The sequence below is a fragment of the Sus scrofa genome, chromosome 8 (assembly GCF_054392235.1).
Source record: "Sus scrofa isolate SSC_HxYL_T2T_F1_AM1 chromosome 8, Sscrofa_HxYL_maternal_Yorkshire_Landrace_v2.0, whole genome shotgun sequence".
NCBI classification, from domain to species: domain Eukaryota; kingdom Metazoa; phylum Chordata; class Mammalia; order Artiodactyla; family Suidae; genus Sus; species Sus scrofa.
In genome coordinates, this window is record NC_139390.1 from 44,407,224 (window position 1) to 44,426,087 (window position 18,864).

General features: G+C 40.8%; 1 protein-coding gene across 4 annotated transcripts in view; it reads right to left on the reverse strand.

The window, feature by feature from the left end:
• The window catches only part of KLHL2 (kelch like family member 2), a 121,626-nt gene extending 103,050 nt beyond the window's left edge, over nucleotides 1-18,576 (reverse strand). For 2 of the 4 annotated variants that reach the window (XM_084973896.1, XM_084973894.1), the window contains exons 1-2: nucleotides 18,513-18,576; nucleotides 4,889-5,014 (exon numbers count right to left, since the gene is read on the reverse strand). Coding sequence is in view for 2 of the 4 variants with exons in the window: in XM_084973894.1 (XP_084830020.1) it covers nucleotides 4,889-4,926 (38 nt within the window). In the remaining 2 variants the exon portion in view is untranslated. Of the gene's footprint in view, nucleotides 1-4,888; nucleotides 5,015-18,337 lie in introns of all 4 variants that reach the window. The other 2 variants (XM_084973895.1, XM_005666650.4) reach the window with 1 other exon arrangement.
• Between the last annotated feature and the right edge of the window lie 288 nt (nucleotides 18,577-18,864).

Here is an 18,864-nt window from a genome sequence, read left to right on the forward strand (position 1 = left end):
AAAGAAAAAGATTTAAACTTCAAGCAAGCAGAGATGCAAAATACAATCATTGAAATAAAAAAATTCACTAGAAGCAACCAACAACAGAATACAGGAGGTAGAAGAACAAATAAGTGAGGAGGAAATCACTGATTTGGAAAAGAGAAGAGAAAAAAGATTGAAAAGAAATGAAGAGTCCAAGAGAACTCTGGGACAATGTTAAACTAACCAACATCCATATTATAGGAGGGCCAGGAGGAGAAGAGAGAGAGAAAGGGCCAGAGAAAATAGTTGATGAGGTATTAGCCAAAAACTTCTGTAACATGGGGAAGGAATCACTCACTCAAATCCAGGAAGCACAAGTACCATATAAAATAAACCCAAGGAGGAACGCCTCGAGACACATATTAATCAAAGTGAACAAAATTAAAGACAAAGAGAAAACACTGAAAAGCAGCTATGGAAAAGAAACAAATAATATACAAGGGAACCCCAATATGGTCATCAGCTGATTTTTCAGCAGAAATTCTGCAGGCCAGAAGGGAATGGCATGATATCCTTAAAGTCATAATAAGAAAAATCCTCCAACCAAGATTACTCTACAAAGAAAGGCTCTCATTCAGATTTGAAGGAGAAATCAAAGGCTTTGCAGACAAAAAAAAGCTAAGAGAATTCATCACCACTAAACCAGCTTTACAACAAATACTAAAGGAACTTCTTTAAATGGAAAAGAAAGGCCACAACTAGGAACAAAAATATCAAAAATGAAAAGGCCCATCAGTAAAGGCATACATATAGCAAAGGTAGGAAATCATCCACACACAAATATGATACCAAAATCAGATATCGTGAGAAGAGGGTACAAATACAGGATACTGGCGATGCATTTAATGAGAGAAGGGAAGAAAAAAGACCAACAAAAACAAATCCAAAACAATTAACAAAATGGCAGTAAGAACATACATATCGATAATTACGTTAAATGTAAATGGACTAAATGCCCCAACCAAAAGAAACAGACTGGCTGAAAAGATGCAAAAACAAGACCCATATATATGCTATCTTCAAGAGACCCACTCCAGTTCTAGGAACGCAAAAAAATTGAAAATGAGAGGATGGAAGAAAATATTCCATGCAAATGGAAATCAAAAGAAAGCTGGAGTAGCAATACTCAGAGCAGACAAAATAGACCTTGAAATAAAGATGCTATAAAATAAAGAATATTGTAAGAGAGACTCTGTAACATAAACCAAAGTAACATCTCAAATCCACATCCTAGAGTAATGACAATAAAAACAAAAATAAACAAATTGGGAGCTAATTAAACTTCAGTTTCTGCACAGCAAAGGAAACCCTAAACAAAACAAAAAGACAACCCACAGAATAAGAGAAAATATTTGCAAATGAAGTGACTGACAAGAGAGAAAGCTCCAAAATATATAAACACCTCCTACAGCTCAATACCAAAAAACAACCCCATTAAAAAAATGGGCAGTAGATCTAAACAGACAACTCTCCAAAGGAGATAAACACATGGACAAAAAACACATGAAAGAAGTTCAACAACACTAATTATTAGAGAAATGCAAATCAAAACTACTATGAGGTATCACCTTACACAGGCCAGCATGGCCATCATCAAAAAGTCTACAAACAATAAATGCTGGAAAGGGTGTGGAGAAAAGAGTACCCTCTTATACTATTGGTGGGAATGTACATTGGTGCAACCACTAAGGAAAACACTATGGAGATTCCTCAAAAAACTAAAAATAGAATTATCATTTGATCTAGCAATCCCACTCCTGGGCATCTATGCAGGAAAAACCATGACTCAAAAAGATACATGTACCTCAATGTTCACTGCAGCACTATATACAATAGCCAAGACATGAAAGCAACCTAAATATCCATCGACAGAGGAGTGGCTAAAGAAGATGTGGTACATATGCTCAATGGAATATTATTTAGCCATAAAAAGGAATGAAATAATGGCATTTGCAGCAACATGAATGGACTTAGAAATTATCTTGCTAAGCGAAGTCAATGAGAGAGCAAGACACAAATGACCTAATCTATCACTTATGGGTGGAATCTAAAAAAAGGATACAATGAACTTCTTTTTCAAACCCACAGACTTTGAAAAACTTATAGTTATCAAAGGACACAGGTTGTGGGGGGAGGGTTGGGCTGGAGGTTTGGGATGGAAATGTTGTAAAATTGGGTTGTGATGATGGTTGTACAACTATAAATATAATAAAACTCACTGAGTTTAAAAACACAAAAAAAATAAGTAAATAAAAATAAAAAGGTGGATTTCCCCTCATGACCCTGACCAGTATCCATGAGGACAAGAGTTCAATCCCTGGCCTCAGTGGGTTAAGGATCTGGTATTGCCATGAGCTATGGTGTAGGATGCAGATGTGGCTTGAATCAAGCATTGCTGTGGCTGTGGTAAGCCAGCAGCTGCAGCTCTGATTCGATCCCTAGCCTGGGAATCTCCACATGCTGTGGGAGTGGCCCTAAAAAAAAAAAAAAAAAAAGAATAAAAAAGCTACCCATTTTTCAATCAAATTTTAAAATCGCTCTTTTCATTTCAGTGACTCTTAACATATTTGAGAACTGTGGGCAGGTCACTACTTCCCCAAATAATTAATACTACCACTACCACTACCAAAGACAGAGTTAGATTTTTCTCTAAAAGTTTTCTTATATTTCACACAAATGGAAATGACAAGAAAGCAACAGCAGCAATACTCATCAGACAAGATAGATTTTAAAACAAAATCTATGACAAAAGACAAAGAAGGGCATTATATAATAACGAAGGGAACAATACAAGGGGATGTAATGCTCATTAACATACATATGCCTAATATAGGAACACCTAAATATATAAAGGAAAAGGAAACATTAACAGACATAAAGGGAAATACTGACAATAATACAATAATAACAGACTTTAACACCCCACTGACATCAATGGAAAGATTATCCAGACCAAAAAAATAAATAAATAAGGAAATAGTGGCCTTAAGTGGCACAATGGACCAATTGGACTTACTAGATATCCACAGGACAGTCAATCTAAAACAGCAGAATACACATTCTTTTCAAGTGCATAAAGAACATTCACCAGGACAGATCAAATGCTGGGCCACAAAACAAAGTCTCAACAAATTTGAGAAGATATGGATTACATCACTTTTCCAACTATAACTGTATGAAATAAGAAATCAAATACAAAAAGAAAAATGGGAAAAGTACAAACATATGGAGACTAAACAACATACCAATGGGTCAATGAAAAAACAAATGAAGAACTCAGAAAATATCTCAGGACAAAGGAAAATGGGAACACAACTTCCAAAATCCATGGAATGTTGCAAAAGCAGTTCTAAGAGGGAAGTTAAGAGCAATACATGACTTCTTTCAGAAAAAAGAAAAACATCAAATAAAAAACCTAATCTACATCTAAAAAGGAATTAGAAAAAGAACACAACAAAAAAAAAAAAAAAAAAAAAAAAAGGGAGTTCCCGTCGTGGCACAGTGGTTAACAAATCCGACTAGGAACCATGAGGTTGCGGGTTCAGTCCCTGCCCTTGCTCAGTGGGTTAATGATCCGGCGTTGCTGTGAGCTGTGGTGTAGGTTGCAGACGCGGCTGGGATCCCACGTTGCTGTGGCTCTGGCGTAGGCCAGTGGCTACAGCTCCGATTCAACCCCTAGCCTGGGAACCTCCATATGCCGCGGGAGCGGCCCAAGAAATAGCAAAAGGACAAAAAAAATAAATAAATAAAATAAAAAATAAAAATAGGGGGAAGACCTGAATAGACATCTTTCCAAAGAAGACAGGTGGCCAACAGGCACATGAAAAAATGCTCAACATTGGTAACTTTCATAGAAAAGCAAATCAAAACCATAAGATTATCACCTCGCATCTGTCAGAATGGCTATCATCAAAAAGTCTACAAATAACAAATGTTTGCAAAGATGTGGAGAAAAGGAACATTCCTACACTATGTACAGAATGGATGGATTTCAGGGATATATTGTACAGCACAGGGAAATACAGCCATTATTTTATGGTGACTTTAAATGGAGTATAATCTATAAAAATGTTGAGTCTCTTTATTGCATACCTGAAACTATTATGATATTGTAAATCAACTACCCAATTAAAAAAAAACTTTTAGGAGTTCCCATCATGGCTCAGCAGTAAAATGAACTCGACTAGTATCTGCTCAGTGGGTTAAGGATCTGGTGTTGCCATGAGCTGTTGCATAGGACACAGATGCAGCTCGGATCCCATGTTGCTGTGGCTGTGGCATAAGCCAGCAGCTAACGCTCCAATTGTACCCCTAGCCTGAGAACTTCCAAAAAAAAAAAAATGTAATAAGTTTTCTTTTCCTATTCCTTGCAATAAGTTAGAAACCCTAAAACAGCCAGTCCAACAGAAATACAATGCAAATCAGAATTTTTTAGTAATCCCATTTAGAAATAAAAAGAAACAAGTGAAATTAACTTCAGTGATAATTTTATTTGCCCTAAAATATCCAATATTATAAATGTATTTCAAAATGTAATTAATATTTTTAAAACCTATTAATAAATATTTTACCTTTTTTTTGTACTAAGTCTTGAAAACCTATTACGTATTTTCCAATTAAGATCAGCCACACGTGGCCAGTGGCTATGGTGTTGGACAGAGCAGCATTACAGCAGTCACACGTCTGAAAAATTATCTGTTCTCTTCCTTCTTTTAAAAAAGAAGAAAAAAGCATGCAGAAAAAAGCTTTACATGTTCTCTGTGTCAAACAAAGCAACAATGAGGGGTGCGGAATATATTCATTATAAACAACTTAGAAATAAAGGAAGGAGACCCATGGTTATATGTATTTAATGTAAAGATACCTTCTTAATTCATTCATGACTTTAAAAGCTTTCTTCATATGCCAAGGATTCACTGTCACTGGGCAGTGTTTTTCGGTATTATCATCTTTTGAATCGAGAGGCTTCTGATGACCCTGTTTTGTGCATCTGTACATGAAAGAAAATAACAAAACACAGAAAAAGACCTTATTAAAGACAGTTTAGTTAAGACTTAACAGGCTACAAGAGATACAATGAATGCTCATCTCTCAAACTTACTTACAAAGTCTCACAGTATATCCCAACATAAGACTAAAACACCATTCAGAACACTTTCTGATGGTCACTGTGATTTTAACCAAAAAAGTAGATAATTAGCCCCCTGGTGTCAAAGCTCTCTCAAAGATGAGCACTAAAAATTCAGTACAAATGGTTTAACAGATACCTTCAAAAGAAATGCTGAGAAATTATCTTCTCTGTTGGAAGTTAACCTCTTACATTCTGCAACAGACATACATATTTACAAACCAAGGCAGGAACTGGCTATTTTAGACGTACTTCAGAAACTTAGAACCTGATTGTGAATTTTGCTGCAAGGTTATTTACCCCATATATTTTGGACCTACTCTGTCTATTGAATATTAGCTATGAGGCAGCCACTGCAGTAAATTTTCTTTCATTGTTTGTTTAACCCTCACAACAACTCTGTGAGCTAATTACTATTATTATCCTTATATAACAGATAAAGAGATTGAGGCAGAAAATAATTTGAGTAACTTGTTGAATGGCAGAGCTGGATAACAGTGGAGCCAGTCTGACTCTCAAGCCCATTCTTTTCGCTAATGTTCAATCCATTTCCTACATTAAGCAATGGATAATTTCACATTTAAATGTGTAATTTTTAAAAGTACAAAGCTATATTAGTATTGCATAAATTTTTCTTCCAAGACCCGGGAGACAAAAAATTAATAAAATTAGGGTGCCATTGTGAAGAAGGTTAACTGTAAATGGATGGATACAGGAATTTTTTGAGATGGTTACATTATTCTAGAAATTTACGAAAATCACTGACTTGCACAAATATAATGGGTGATTTTTATGGCATGGAAATTATACCTTATTAAAGGCATTAAATTTAAAAAATCAGGATAACAAATTAAGCCTAAAAAATCATATCTGTATATATATCATGCAAAGAACAGGTAAACACCATTATTTATTGCACATTTCTCTTCACGCCTCTTCCTTTCTTGACCCATTTCTGAAAGGATGATTCGTTTTCAAAATATTTTTATTAATTCATTCATCAAATAATTTTTGAGTGTCAACTTGTACCAAGCACTATTCTAGGTATTTAGACTATATAAATAAACAAAATAAAAACTCCTGTCCTCATTGAGCTTGGAGTCTAGTTGGGAGAAGGAGGAGACAATACACACACAGAGAAATAAGGTAGGAAATAAGAACTACATTAGAAAAAAAGAACTACAAGGGAGTTCCCTGGTGACCTACTGGGTTAAGTATCCAGAATTGTCACTGCTGTGGCTCAGGTCGCTGCTATGGCATGGATTTGATCCCTGGCCAGGGAACTTACATATGTTGCGGGCATGGCCAAAAGGAAAAAGAGAAAAGAACTAGGGAAAAAAGAAAAGGTAAAGAGAATCAGCAGTATGCGGTGAAGGTGCTGGAGTGATGGGACCTACAGTGTTAACAGGGTGATCAGGGCAGGCCAAATTGAGAACTGAGAGGAGATACTAGGCCAGGAGGTGAGAGAAGGCCCAGAAGGAAGGAAAAACTACAATCAAGGCCAGTATGCGCCTCATGTGTTTCAGGACACAAGAGCAGGGCTTCAGGGAGAGGGGAGTGCAGCTCCCGCAGGGCCATGATGGACACTAACACTGACCCTGAATGAAATGGGGCGCTACTGCAGGAGAGCAACACAATCCAACTTAACGTTTTCAAAGGATTTCTCTGGCTGCTGGTTGAGACTGATATATATTGGTCAAAGATGAAAGGAGGTAAGCTACTGAGCAGAAAAATGCAGGAGGGGACGACAATAGCTTAGAGCAGGGCAGCAGCAGTGTAGGTGGGGGCAGTGATGAGAAGTGGCTGAGTTCTGGATATACTTTAAAGGCAGTGCTAACAAGATTTGTTGACAGAATATATGTGGCATGTTAGTGAATGTCCAAATATCTCCAAGGTTTCTGGCCATTAACTAAATGGGGGAGGCTGCAGATAGAACCAGTTTGGAGGCAGGAAGACCAAGAGTTCAGTTTTCACACATGTTGGTTTTAAGATATCAGACTTGTAAGTGAATATGTCATCAAACTGGCAGATGACTATAAGAGTCCAGAGGTGGAGAGAAAAAAATCTAGCTGGAGAAAGAAACATAAATGAAGCTATGAAATTTGGGCACTCACTCACTCAGATAACCCAGCATTAACCACAGCAGTTATCCTTGCTCATTCCCCCATCCCCCAGAATCGGCCCTCACTGAGACACCTGATCTGAGGGCTTGCGCAGCAGAAGTGGACATCAACCCTACTTCCCCACCTCTTGAGTTTTTAAGGGGCACTTAGAAATAAATTAGGGCAAGATACTACCTCCAGTGGACGAGTCCCTGTGGCCTTGTGTGTGTGTTTGTGTGTGTCCATGCACCCACACACACATGTGCACAGAGGGGTGAGCTACACCTGGCCTAACTAAGAAAAAGAGTTAGTGAAGTCTAGAAGCCAAAGCTGAAAGAACATTTTGTTCTGGCAGAGGGAGCCAGGGAAACACTTTACAGCAAAAGATATATTCTCATAATGCCATTTCCCTCCACCCTTTCATAAAGAAAACAATGGGAAAAGGGGAAATTATATAGATATATGCAACCTACATAAATTTTCTGATCATGTAACACTGAATATCCACATTTGCAAGTTAATGATATTTACATCTGCTTTAAGTCTAATAACTTTAAGTTTACAACAAGGGGAAAATATAATATTGAGGACCGGCAAAACTATCACACAAGGCCTTTCAATGCTCAGAATGGAAGCAAAAGCAACTCTGCCTTACAAGGAATATCATCAAGAATCAAGTGTGTTTGCATTTGCTTAACAAAATAGAAATGAAAACCTCCTGCTTTAAAGAATTAACTTTAAGACAGATACCAAACAACAACAAACGTCTATATTGGTGCTTTCTTAAAGCTATTTTTAGCTCCTGCTTTTCTGATGTACTCCAGAAACTTTGCAAAGAAAAGATTCTATTCAAAGGCTAAAAGGAAAAAATAAGAAATAACACTGCATTCTTTTAAGTGTTTTTTGTACTGAGAGCCACTTACAAATGCAGCACTGCCACAGGTCTACATTTTTAACACTAAAATCCTTTCCACAGTTTTCCAGTTCCCATGTGGTTATGTCAGAAGCAGAACTGAGGAATAGAAAATATCTAAAATTACAGATGTGGAAGATCTAGAAAGCAGCCAAGTGGCAGGGAAAGGTTTACCTTTCAAGTCACACCCTAAGTGCAGTTAACCTTCCCCCTGCTTGCCTTGTGAAGCAAAGAGCTAGCCTTTTCCAGAAAAGCTCTTCATTCTAAGAACTATCACTTTTAACATATCTGGAGAAGAGGAGTTCCCACTGTGGTGCAGTGGAAACAAATCTGACTAGGAACCATGAGGTTGCAGGTTCGATCCCTAGCCTCATCAGTGGGTTAAGGATCTGGCGTTGCCGTGAGCTGTGGTGTAGGTTGCAGACATGGCTCGGATCCTGCATTGCTGTGGTTGTGGTGTAGGCTGGCAGCTATAGCTCCAATTCGACCCCTAGCCTGGGAACCTCCATATGCCATGGATGTGGCCCTAACAAAAAAAAAAATGGGGGGAGAGATACTTTTCAAATTCTCTCACTTTTAAGTCTTTCCCCAACTCTACATCCCATTATCAGTTTTAAAATTAATCAACAGCCTTTTGTTACAAAACATACTAACAGCTGAGGTTTCCCAGGGTTTGGATCCCAGAACACTGGTAACAGATAAATCCTACCTTCCTCCTGTGACAGATTCTCCTACAAATTCCCAGCAGTGGGCAAGTCAGTTTCTTAGACCAGGTAACTTTCTAACTCTGCCTCAGAACACACTACTGCCAATAACTAAATTCTCAGAGAGGAAGCAAATGAATAAAGACTCTATTAAGGGCTGTCTTCAAATAGTTAAGATTCTATAACTAAGCAAAGGTTTAAACCTACTACAAAAATGCTGAGGATATCTTAAGAGTTCCCGTTGCCACACTGGAAATGAATCTGACAAGCATCCAGTGGATGAAGGTTGGATCACTGGTCTTGCTGAGTGGATTAAAGATACAGCATTGTGGTGAGCTGTGGTGTAGGTCGAAGATGAGGCTCAAATCCTGAGTTGCTCTAACTGTGGTGTAGGCCGACAGCTGCAGCTCCTAGCCTGCAGAATTCAACCCCTAGCCTGGGAACTGCCATATGCCTCTAGTGTGGCCCTAAAGAGCAAAAAAAAAAAAAAAAACAAAAACAAAAAACTCTGAGTATATATTAGAAATAACATACAGTTTCTTTAGATGCGTATTATTTGCTCTGGAATAGTGATTTCCAGTAGAGAGGACAGAAGGACCATGTGACCCAAGCAATTTTTTGAAACTATACATACCTATCCCTCTTCATGTGAAGACTCGGGCAAGCCCTTTTTACAGGTCTGGGTATATCAGAATGACAGCATCTCCAGGAGGAGGGGTGAAAGCCGGCTGTGTATACTTTTTCTTAAAGGGGGGGTGATATAATATGCCCCACTACCCACTTGCCTCCCACCACAGTATGATCATCTCAGATGGAAAACAAACACCTTAGGAAATAGAAATAGAGGTTTTCTTTTCAAGGCTTTCTGGTAGAAACAATGTTGTAAGTCATGTGAAAAATGCAGCTGCAAAACTTAACAGGGGACCAGACATTTTCATATTTAGGACAAAAACTCCAGCCCCTGGGTGGCCACCATCTCTGCTTTCCCCTTTGCCTGTTCACCTCAAAAGCTGCAAGACTCCCCTGCTTGCAATGAGTCACTAGCCATTACAAATTTCTGCCAAGTTCACATCAGCAGCTGTTGTTTTCAAAGTCACCATCCATGCTGTACTGCTCTGAAGTTTTCCCTTTACATTTCTATTCTCTCTGCTGTCTCCCTAGCTAAACTTGTATTCAGAAGCTCATTACCATATTAACATTGCTCCCACAACAAAATCCAAATCCAAGATGTCAGAAGCAGAAATTCAACCATAACTTTTTTTTTTTTTTTGCTTTTTAGGGCCAAACCCGAGGCATACGGCAGTTGCCAGACTAGGGGTTGAATTGGAGCTGCAGCTGCCAGCCTACACCACAGCTCACCGAAAAGCCAGATCCTAAACCCACTGAGCGAGGCTAGGGATCGAATCCGCATCCTTATGGATCCTAGTCGGGATCATTAACCACTGAGCCACGAAGACAACTCCCCATAACTAATACTTTAAACTAGTATCTGTTACGCCACTCTAGTTTCCCAACAAGATGCTCTCATGCTTCATCTCACCCAAACAACCGCCAAGTAACTTGGAGGTTGTAAAAGCAGAGGGCTTTCTCCATTGGAAACATTTTGGTTTGTGGTAAGAGTTGTGCTTTCAGTTTTTGCAATTAGCTACAGGCAGACATATTTTGTAATTTTTTTCTTCCAGCGTTTGGAATTTAAACTTTTATTAGGTACGGAGCCAGTGGACCAACTGTAATCTATGAATATATGGTCATATTACCAAATAATGTTAATGTCTCCCCTACGGACATACAAGAACTTGAATTAGACTTTCAGTATACAGACCTCCAGGATTGAATATGAAGCATCTTATGAGATAAAAAAAACTTCCTAGCCAGTCACAGAACACCTTACAGATATAACAATGCCAGTGAATACATTTGTATAGCACATGTATTGCTAAAAGTTATGCTTCTGATTTCCCAGAACCGGAAAGAAAAAGTCTAGAAAAGATGGAAATGCCCAATTTTACTAAACCAGCTTAGCAGTTAAAGCAGAGTGCTGAGGGATGGAGTGGGGCATTACACACAGCCCTGTCCTCCCCCAGGACAAGGCGTGTGGGGATGGACTACAGGAGGAGGTGGCTAGGACTCTGAGGTGGAACAGTGCTGGAAGCCGTAAAGTATTGTGCTCAGATCACAGAACAATAGAGCTGTAAAAAGCTCTGCTTCAGTTCAACCCCCTCCCTCTCCTGCTTTCCCTCCCACCTACGTGACAGAGCACAATCAGGCACTTTTTGTCCCTGACAGTGACTACTAACAGGAAAGCGACCAGGGTAAAAGCATGTCTTATGCAAGATCAGTCTTATTTTAAAGAATATGTTATAAACAATTAACACAGCACTGTCAGAGTGGGAAATGTGTGAGGTGCTAAAGGAGGAGGAGGCTGATGATCCATTGCCAACATTTCCGTGTCTTTTATCACTTCTATTTCTGACCTGTCTTTTGCCCCTTTTCCGAATATTGCCATCACCTGGCTAGTAAGGGGGCAGCAAAATGACTTAGCAATTCAGTGGAGGGGGCTACATTTTCCCACACTTGAATGAAAAGGCGCTAGAAGAGGAGCAAAATCAGCTGGAAGATGTGAACTGGAATCCCGGCTTGTGCCAAAATGCTAACCAAGTGATCTTGGATTAGTCACTTAGCCTCTCTGGGCTTCAGACTGTGTATTTACAAAATAAGGTTTTGTTATTCTACAAATAATGTCTAATATGAAATATAACACGAAAGTCAAAGATAGTAACACCTCACATACCTCAGGGAGCTGTACAAGCACTGAACACTACGTGAATGTAAACACAGAGCTAAGAAAAATGCTGAGGTCAGGGAACTATACTGAACATGGAGAGATATTTTTATGGGTTTTCTTAGCCTTCCTCATTTTTTTTTTTTTTTTTTATGGCCACACCTGCAGCATATGGAAGTTCCCAGGCTAAGGACTGAATTGGAGCTGCAGCTGAGGCCTACACCACAGCCACAGCAACACCAAATCCAAGCCACAACTGCGAACTACACCATAGCTTGAGGTAACTCCAGATCCTTAACCACCTGAGAGAGGCCAGGGATCAAACTCACACCCTCATGGACACTATGTCCCACTGAGCCACAATGGGAACTCCAAGCCTTCCTCTTTTTTTTTTTTTTTTTTTTTTTGTCTTTTTGGCATTTCTTGGGCTGCTCCCGTGGCACATGGGAGGTTCCCATGCTAGTGGTCTAATCGGAGCTGTAGCTGCCAGCCTACGCCAGAGCCACAGCAACTTGGGATCCGAGCCGCGTCTGCAACCTACACCACAGCTCACGGCATCGCCGATCGTGAACCCACTGAGCAAGGGCAGGGACCGAACCCGCAACCTCATGGTTCCTAGTTGGATTTGTTAACCACTGCACCACGACAGGAACTCCCACCTTCCTCATTTTTAACTGCAACACTGAACTAAAGTTACAAGCAATATTCCACCACCACTGTTAATAAAAAAAGTAAATAAATCCACAGTGCCTAGATATCCAGTGCTGTCCTCTACTAAGCAGGTGAGGGATATAAAGGATGCTGAGCATAGGAGCCTTCTCCAGTTACCAGCTAAGTGAGGAGGCACATCAGAATCAACTGGAGAACGGCACAAAGTCAGGACACAAATTCAAGGTTCTGAGCTACCAGTTATAAATAGTATAGGAATACAAAGAGGAGCTAAATGAACTGGAGTAAGGGGAAGACTTTGTGAAGGAGATGGGGCTCCAATGGGGGCATTGGAGGAATTCTAAGTTGTTTTAACTGCAGACAGGATATGAAAAGGCTGGAGACTTCTGGCCCGTGATAAGATGGAGTTTACCCTAGGAGGTTAAGGCCTTATAATTTTGATTTTGAACATATAAGACCAAAATGATAGAGGGCTAAGACCTCCTGGCTGAGATATCTGGTTTTGGTAATTCTTTGACTTGACTCTAGATGTTGGGGAAGTCAAAACAGTAGGTAGACTGAAAGGTGAGGAGAGAATACCTAAGAGTTCAAAAGGAGAAAAAAATTCAGGTTATCAAGGGAGGAAACTTATCCATAGGAGCAGCAGCAATCAGAACAGACTCCTGAAACCAAGAATGGATGGTTCCTGGGAACTGATAAAATGTGGCAGATGATGAAAGAGAGAGAAACCAAAGGCCATTTCAAGGATGTGTGTACCCAGGACCAGAAGAATGATTACTCCATTGAGCAAGTACAGATGTTATAAAAGGGAAGTCAGCTTGAGAACAAAGATCACGAACTCAGCTTTAGACAAGCTGAATCTGATGTGAGTAGGTGTTCTGTAAGAACCTAAAAATTCAAAACTGAAGCACAGGTCTAGAGCCCAGGCCTAAGATACAGATGGAGGCACAACCTAATGATTAATAGTTGATTGAAAAGAACTGGCCAAGGCCTGCATCTATCTGCGAGAAAACAGCTACTGCCCACAAACAGAAGTCATGTAAGCCAAAAAAGTGATCAACAGAGAGAGATTAGAGTCCCAATTTCTCCTCTATTTAATAAGCTTGGGAATGTAACTTAACCTCTGAAAACTGGTAACAATAAGAGACCTGAACAAGATCTGTTGAACCTACTGAATAAGGTAGGTTGTTGACAAAATTAAATGAGATAAAGTAATAAAATTAACAAAGTAAATCACACCTAACAACCTAAACACTAGAGAAGGAAACGGAAAAAAAAAAAAAAAAAAGTGTCATAGAAGCAAGGGCTTATTTTTCAAGGAAAGATCAGTGAAAAGAAATGGTCAAAAAAAATACTTTAGCAAATGCCCATAGCCTGAAATGTGAGAGAGAAAAGCACATAACACAGAGTACATAGATCCACTCACTAAAGTAACTATATCATATATTTGTTTACTGTCAGTTTCAACCATGAGGAAAAGGACTTTGTTTTGTTTTCTGAGATACTCTCAAAGCCTGGTCACAGCAGGCACCCAATATCAATAGAAAACCTAAATTCTCTTATTATAAACAGTAAATACATTTGGAATTTGGTAGAATTCCATAGAAGAGCATCTGAAAGGCAATTTTCAATCTCTGTATCAACTTGAAAGAAACTTCCACCTGATCTGAAGAAAGAAACTCACTTATTTTCATGAACACTCCTGGTACAGTTCAGTAAGAGCCACAGCTGAGTGAACTGACAGTCACCTTCACAAATGCACATTCACTAATATTCACTGCAAGCCTACTATCTGCATGAGAAAATGTACATTAGGAAAAAGAGTTTAGGACTATATGGTGGGAGGGGAAGGAGTGATTTCCCAGCATCAGAAAGTTTTAAGACTGTAACACAAATGCTACCTATTTTCAGAATCCACTTCTCACCCAAATGCATCTCAAAATTTTCCTTACACATGGCACTTGTTCAACACATGTTCGTCCATGTGTCTTCTTTTAACATTACCTTATGGGTCATTATTATCCCTAAATATTTTAAACATCTCTGTTTATCATTAAGGAAACTGGTCTATAATCTGAGAGATGCCCAATTTACACTGATGACTAGTTAAAACAGGAATACATTCCAATGGGCTATAAAAGACAAACATATGAATATTGGGGTAACTCGTGGCAAGATTCCATATTCATGGTCATTAAATCTTAGAGTGAACATGAAGGTCATCTGCTCCAGTAGACTGCAGATGTCTGTCTTCAATGAACTTTTTATTCATATTTCAAAATGAGGACAATGTAGTATATTTTCATAAAACTAAATGTATTCAATTTAAGAAATATCCTTTAGCGGGGGATTATGTCCTTCTTTGTATTTGGGGAGGGGCACTAAGATGTCCTTTCTTTTACAAAAAGATGATAGTTGATAAGTATTATTTTATCTTTTTGTTAAAACTTGGCAAAACAAAAAACCTAGAAATTCTATGTTGGACTTCAATTTTTGTTTGTTTGTTTTTTAATTTTACAGTCAGTGAAACCCAAAAATATAAGAATGTCTACTCTAATTCAACTATTTTTCTGCTGCCTAAATCCCTTAGAACATGGTCAACAAGATATGTGTCTGCCTATGCTGAATATCTCTAATGTTCAAGAGCTTCCAGTGATGTGAAATCGACTGAAAAAAGACATGGCTGTATATCTGAGGCATGAGTGCTTAGTTTCATGAAGAGCAAAAAAAGCAAGGCCTGTAGGGAGCAAGCCAACTTGTAAAAGAGGGCCAACAGGAAAACAAAAGCCAAGAAAACTCTTCAGAGACGGGACATCAAAGGGATGCACTCTGTCCTACACTCATAGCTTTCCCTCAACTTAGTAATTATGAAAATCCTTTACAAAAATAACTGTAAAAGCTAGAATGTATAAAACAATCCTGAGGTCAGCATTGATCAGTTCGCATTTCCTTGCATACAACAAGTACCTGAGATTCCTCCTTTACTAACCTAGAAATAATTTTAGTTGCATACCTTTTTTCTTTCTTTCTTTCTTTTTTTTTTTTTTAAAGGGCTGCACTTGCGGTATATGGAAGTTCCCAGGCTAGGGACTGAATCAGAGCTATAGCTGCCGGCCTCACCACAACCACAGCAACAAAGAATCTGAGCCATGTCAACGACCTACATCACATCTCATAGCAACAGCGGATCCTTAACCCACTGAGTGAAGTCAGGGATAGAAACTGCATCTTCACGCATACTAGTCAGGTTCCTTAACTCTGAGCCACCACAGGAACTCCCTAGTTGAATACTTTTCAGATTCAATCTGGCAAATGTCCCAGGATCTTAAAATCACCCAGACCCCAAAATGCAACAGAATCTAAAAGCCACATAGACTCAAGGATGCAAAAAAACAATAAACAGATATAAAGCCCATGACAATCAACCTGAGAACCAAAAGGGATGAGAACTTGAAGAGCATCTGAAGTAGTTAAGCAATGAGATCCTGCTGTATAGCACAGAGAAGTATATCCAATCACTTGTGATGGAACATGATGGAGGATAATGTGAGAGGAAGAGTATATATATATGTATGTGTAGCTGGGTCACTTTGCTGTACAGCAGAAATTGACAGAACATTATAAATCAACTATAATAAAAAATAATTTTTTTAAAAAAGAGAGAAGCACTTGAAGGAAAGCAGTAGAAAGAGCAGATGAGATCAAAGTACCTAATCTCAACATGGCCATCTGAAGGAACTAAGGATACTGGGCAACGTCACCTCTATCCCTCCAAGACAGTTTAACAGGCTGAAAGGGAGCAAGGTGGGACTTGAAAATGATGCAAAACTGGCTGTTAAAAGAGAAGCAGGAGCAGAAGTATCACACTCAGGGCCAGGAAGAGACAGGCATTCAAATATTTGCAGGACAAATGAATTAATGAACCAACATTCACACAGAGAGGATTTGATTCTGTGCTTCCAACATCATCCAAGGCACTTGAAGTCCACGTCAAACAACTTTTGTTGCCTTAAAGCTCAGGCTAAAAATCTAACCTTATGAAAAGCTGAGCCGTCCCAATAAACTTCACTGGCCTCTGTCCTGGCCCAGTTCTAGCACAGTGAGGCCTGACAAAGCTCCTTCCCCAAGAGCTCTCGTTTCTCAAATCTAGCACCCAGCATTCAGTGTGGAAGGAAAAAACAAGTTATTGAGAGTGGAGGCACACAGGCCAAGGGGTGGGAAGAATAATTATTTCTGATATACAGAATAGAAAAAATACTACAGTTCTGAAATTAGGGCTATTCCAAACAGAGCAAACGAAAACAAAACTTTCGTATTTATTATTAAATGAACAGAAACAAAAGTCTCACCAACTTGAGCCACCCATGACTGAAAGGAGTGTTTGGTTTTTGTTTTTATATTTTAAACCGATCTTTCATCCCTTATGGCATTCAGGCTTTCCATTATATCTCAGCCTCTCACTGTTCCAGCACCACTGATGAAGTCTCAATAGCAAAGAATGGCGCTGGACACCAAAATTATGATTAGTTTATCTGTCTTTGATTCAGTGTATCAACACTTGCATTTATTTCATTTTTCATCATTTCTATTTAAATCATTTTTTTGTCTCTATCTCCCTTCAGAGCCTGCTTTCCCCACCCTTTTCTTACCTGCACTCTAAGGTCCCTATTCTCTTTCCTTTAGTTCCCTGGTTCCAGAATCAAAAAGAGACTGCAGGGAACTGAGATAAAGGGGGCAGGTCTACAAAAGCTAACATACTATGTGGGATATTCTCTATATTACCTGTTGTCTATAGACAGGTAGCATTTCCTGCCTTGCCTACCTCGGAGCCTGGACAGAACACACATGATTGTGCATTCATGATGCTGATGCTAACAATCCCGCATCATGTTTCCTAGAAGTTCAGGAGCCTTCCTGAACCCACTGAAGAGCACGACCAGATCACAAAGCCCTTGAAGCCACTGCCACCAGGAAGCAACTGATCTCTTGTTCCTACCAACCCAGGAGGAATTCAAGAGAGGAATGTATTCCCTAGATCCCGCATGACTTGTTCCACTCAAGCTAAAATTTCTGTAAGGTACTTTTAAGAAACTGTAGTTCCAGAATCCTATCAGCTCTCCTAAAAGGGCTAAACACCAAAAAATTATTCAGTCCAAATCAAATATTTCTATTCTGGTTGGCATTCTGCCAAATAACCACCAAAGGCTGGAGTGGTACAACCGCCTTGGAGGGAAGCTAGCCAAATCTAAATGAAAAATGATAAAGCTCCAAAAACAAGCTGTCATGAAAAGGTACACGATTCTTCAAAATAAGATCTGCTTGCGCTTGAAAAGTCAGATTCAAAAGGCTCTTGTTCTTTCATAAAGGTTAAACTAAGACAGCAAATCAAAATTGAAGTGTTCAAAATTCCTGGGGATTTATAGTTCACTTTTAACAAAATGTTCAGAAAAATCTTGTACTGAATAATGCAGTATCTTCTATGTCTACCACATTAATTGTTCGGCTGTTATTTCTGGAAGCAATTCTGTTGCAGGTGGTCTTGACTGTACTTGGGTACCAAGGAAAAAGACACCTGTGCCTGGCAGGTCGCACACTACTCATTCGCACAGGGTGCCAGGCAAACAGAAGATGCTGTGATTTCTGGATACGATTTTCTGCAGTACCAGGTAAAAGAGGTCACATGCCCTTAACAGCCGCGGCTCGGCTCGCACAGAGTGATGTGCAACCTCCTCAGAGAGAATTTTGCTAGAAATTGGGAGAATAAGGCGAGCTGAGGGGAATTCCTCGCCGCACCGGCATCGATACTTTACAGCTTCCCTTTCCGACGGCCTCGCGCGCATACAGGGTCTACATCCCGCGTAGGCTCGGCCTCCCGGGGCTCCCGCACGCCGCGGAGGACCCTCCCCATACCCCGCGCGGCGACGCCCCGCCCGCGGGCCAGGCTGGGTTCCGCCCGCCGCCCGGCCCGCCGCCCGGCCCGGCCCGGCCCCGCCCGCTGCCCGTCCGCTCACTCACGCGGGAGGCCGCGGCGGCGTCTCCATGGCGGCTCCTCTCGGGCTTCAGCTCGCGGGCGCCCGCCGCCGCCTGCACCATTCCAGCTGCGGACGCCGGCCCCGCCCGCCCGCCGAGCCGCGTCCCATCCGCCCGGGCGCCCGCCCGCCGCCGCCGCCCGCCGCCGCCGCCGCCCCACGCCCGCGCCCGCACCCGCACCCGCTGCGGCCCCACTCGGCGGCCCCAGTCGGCGGGCGCGCTCCGCCTGCCAGCGCTGCTGGGGGCGGGGCAGAGGGCGGGCACTTCCGGGTGTGACGCGCCCGCGAGGCTCCGCCCCGCCCCTTCCTGCAGCCGCCGGCCGCTTCCCCGGTGGGTCCTCCAGCCCCTACGCTGGAGGTGGAGGGGTGAGGGCGCGGTCCGACCGGAAAGCGCGGCACCCCGGCGCTCGGCGCTCACTGACTGCCCAACTCCACGGAGGCGCTTGCTCTATTCTCTCCCCACCTGCGCCCGGGACCTGGGAGGGATGGGCGTGGCCGACCTTTCCTGTATGG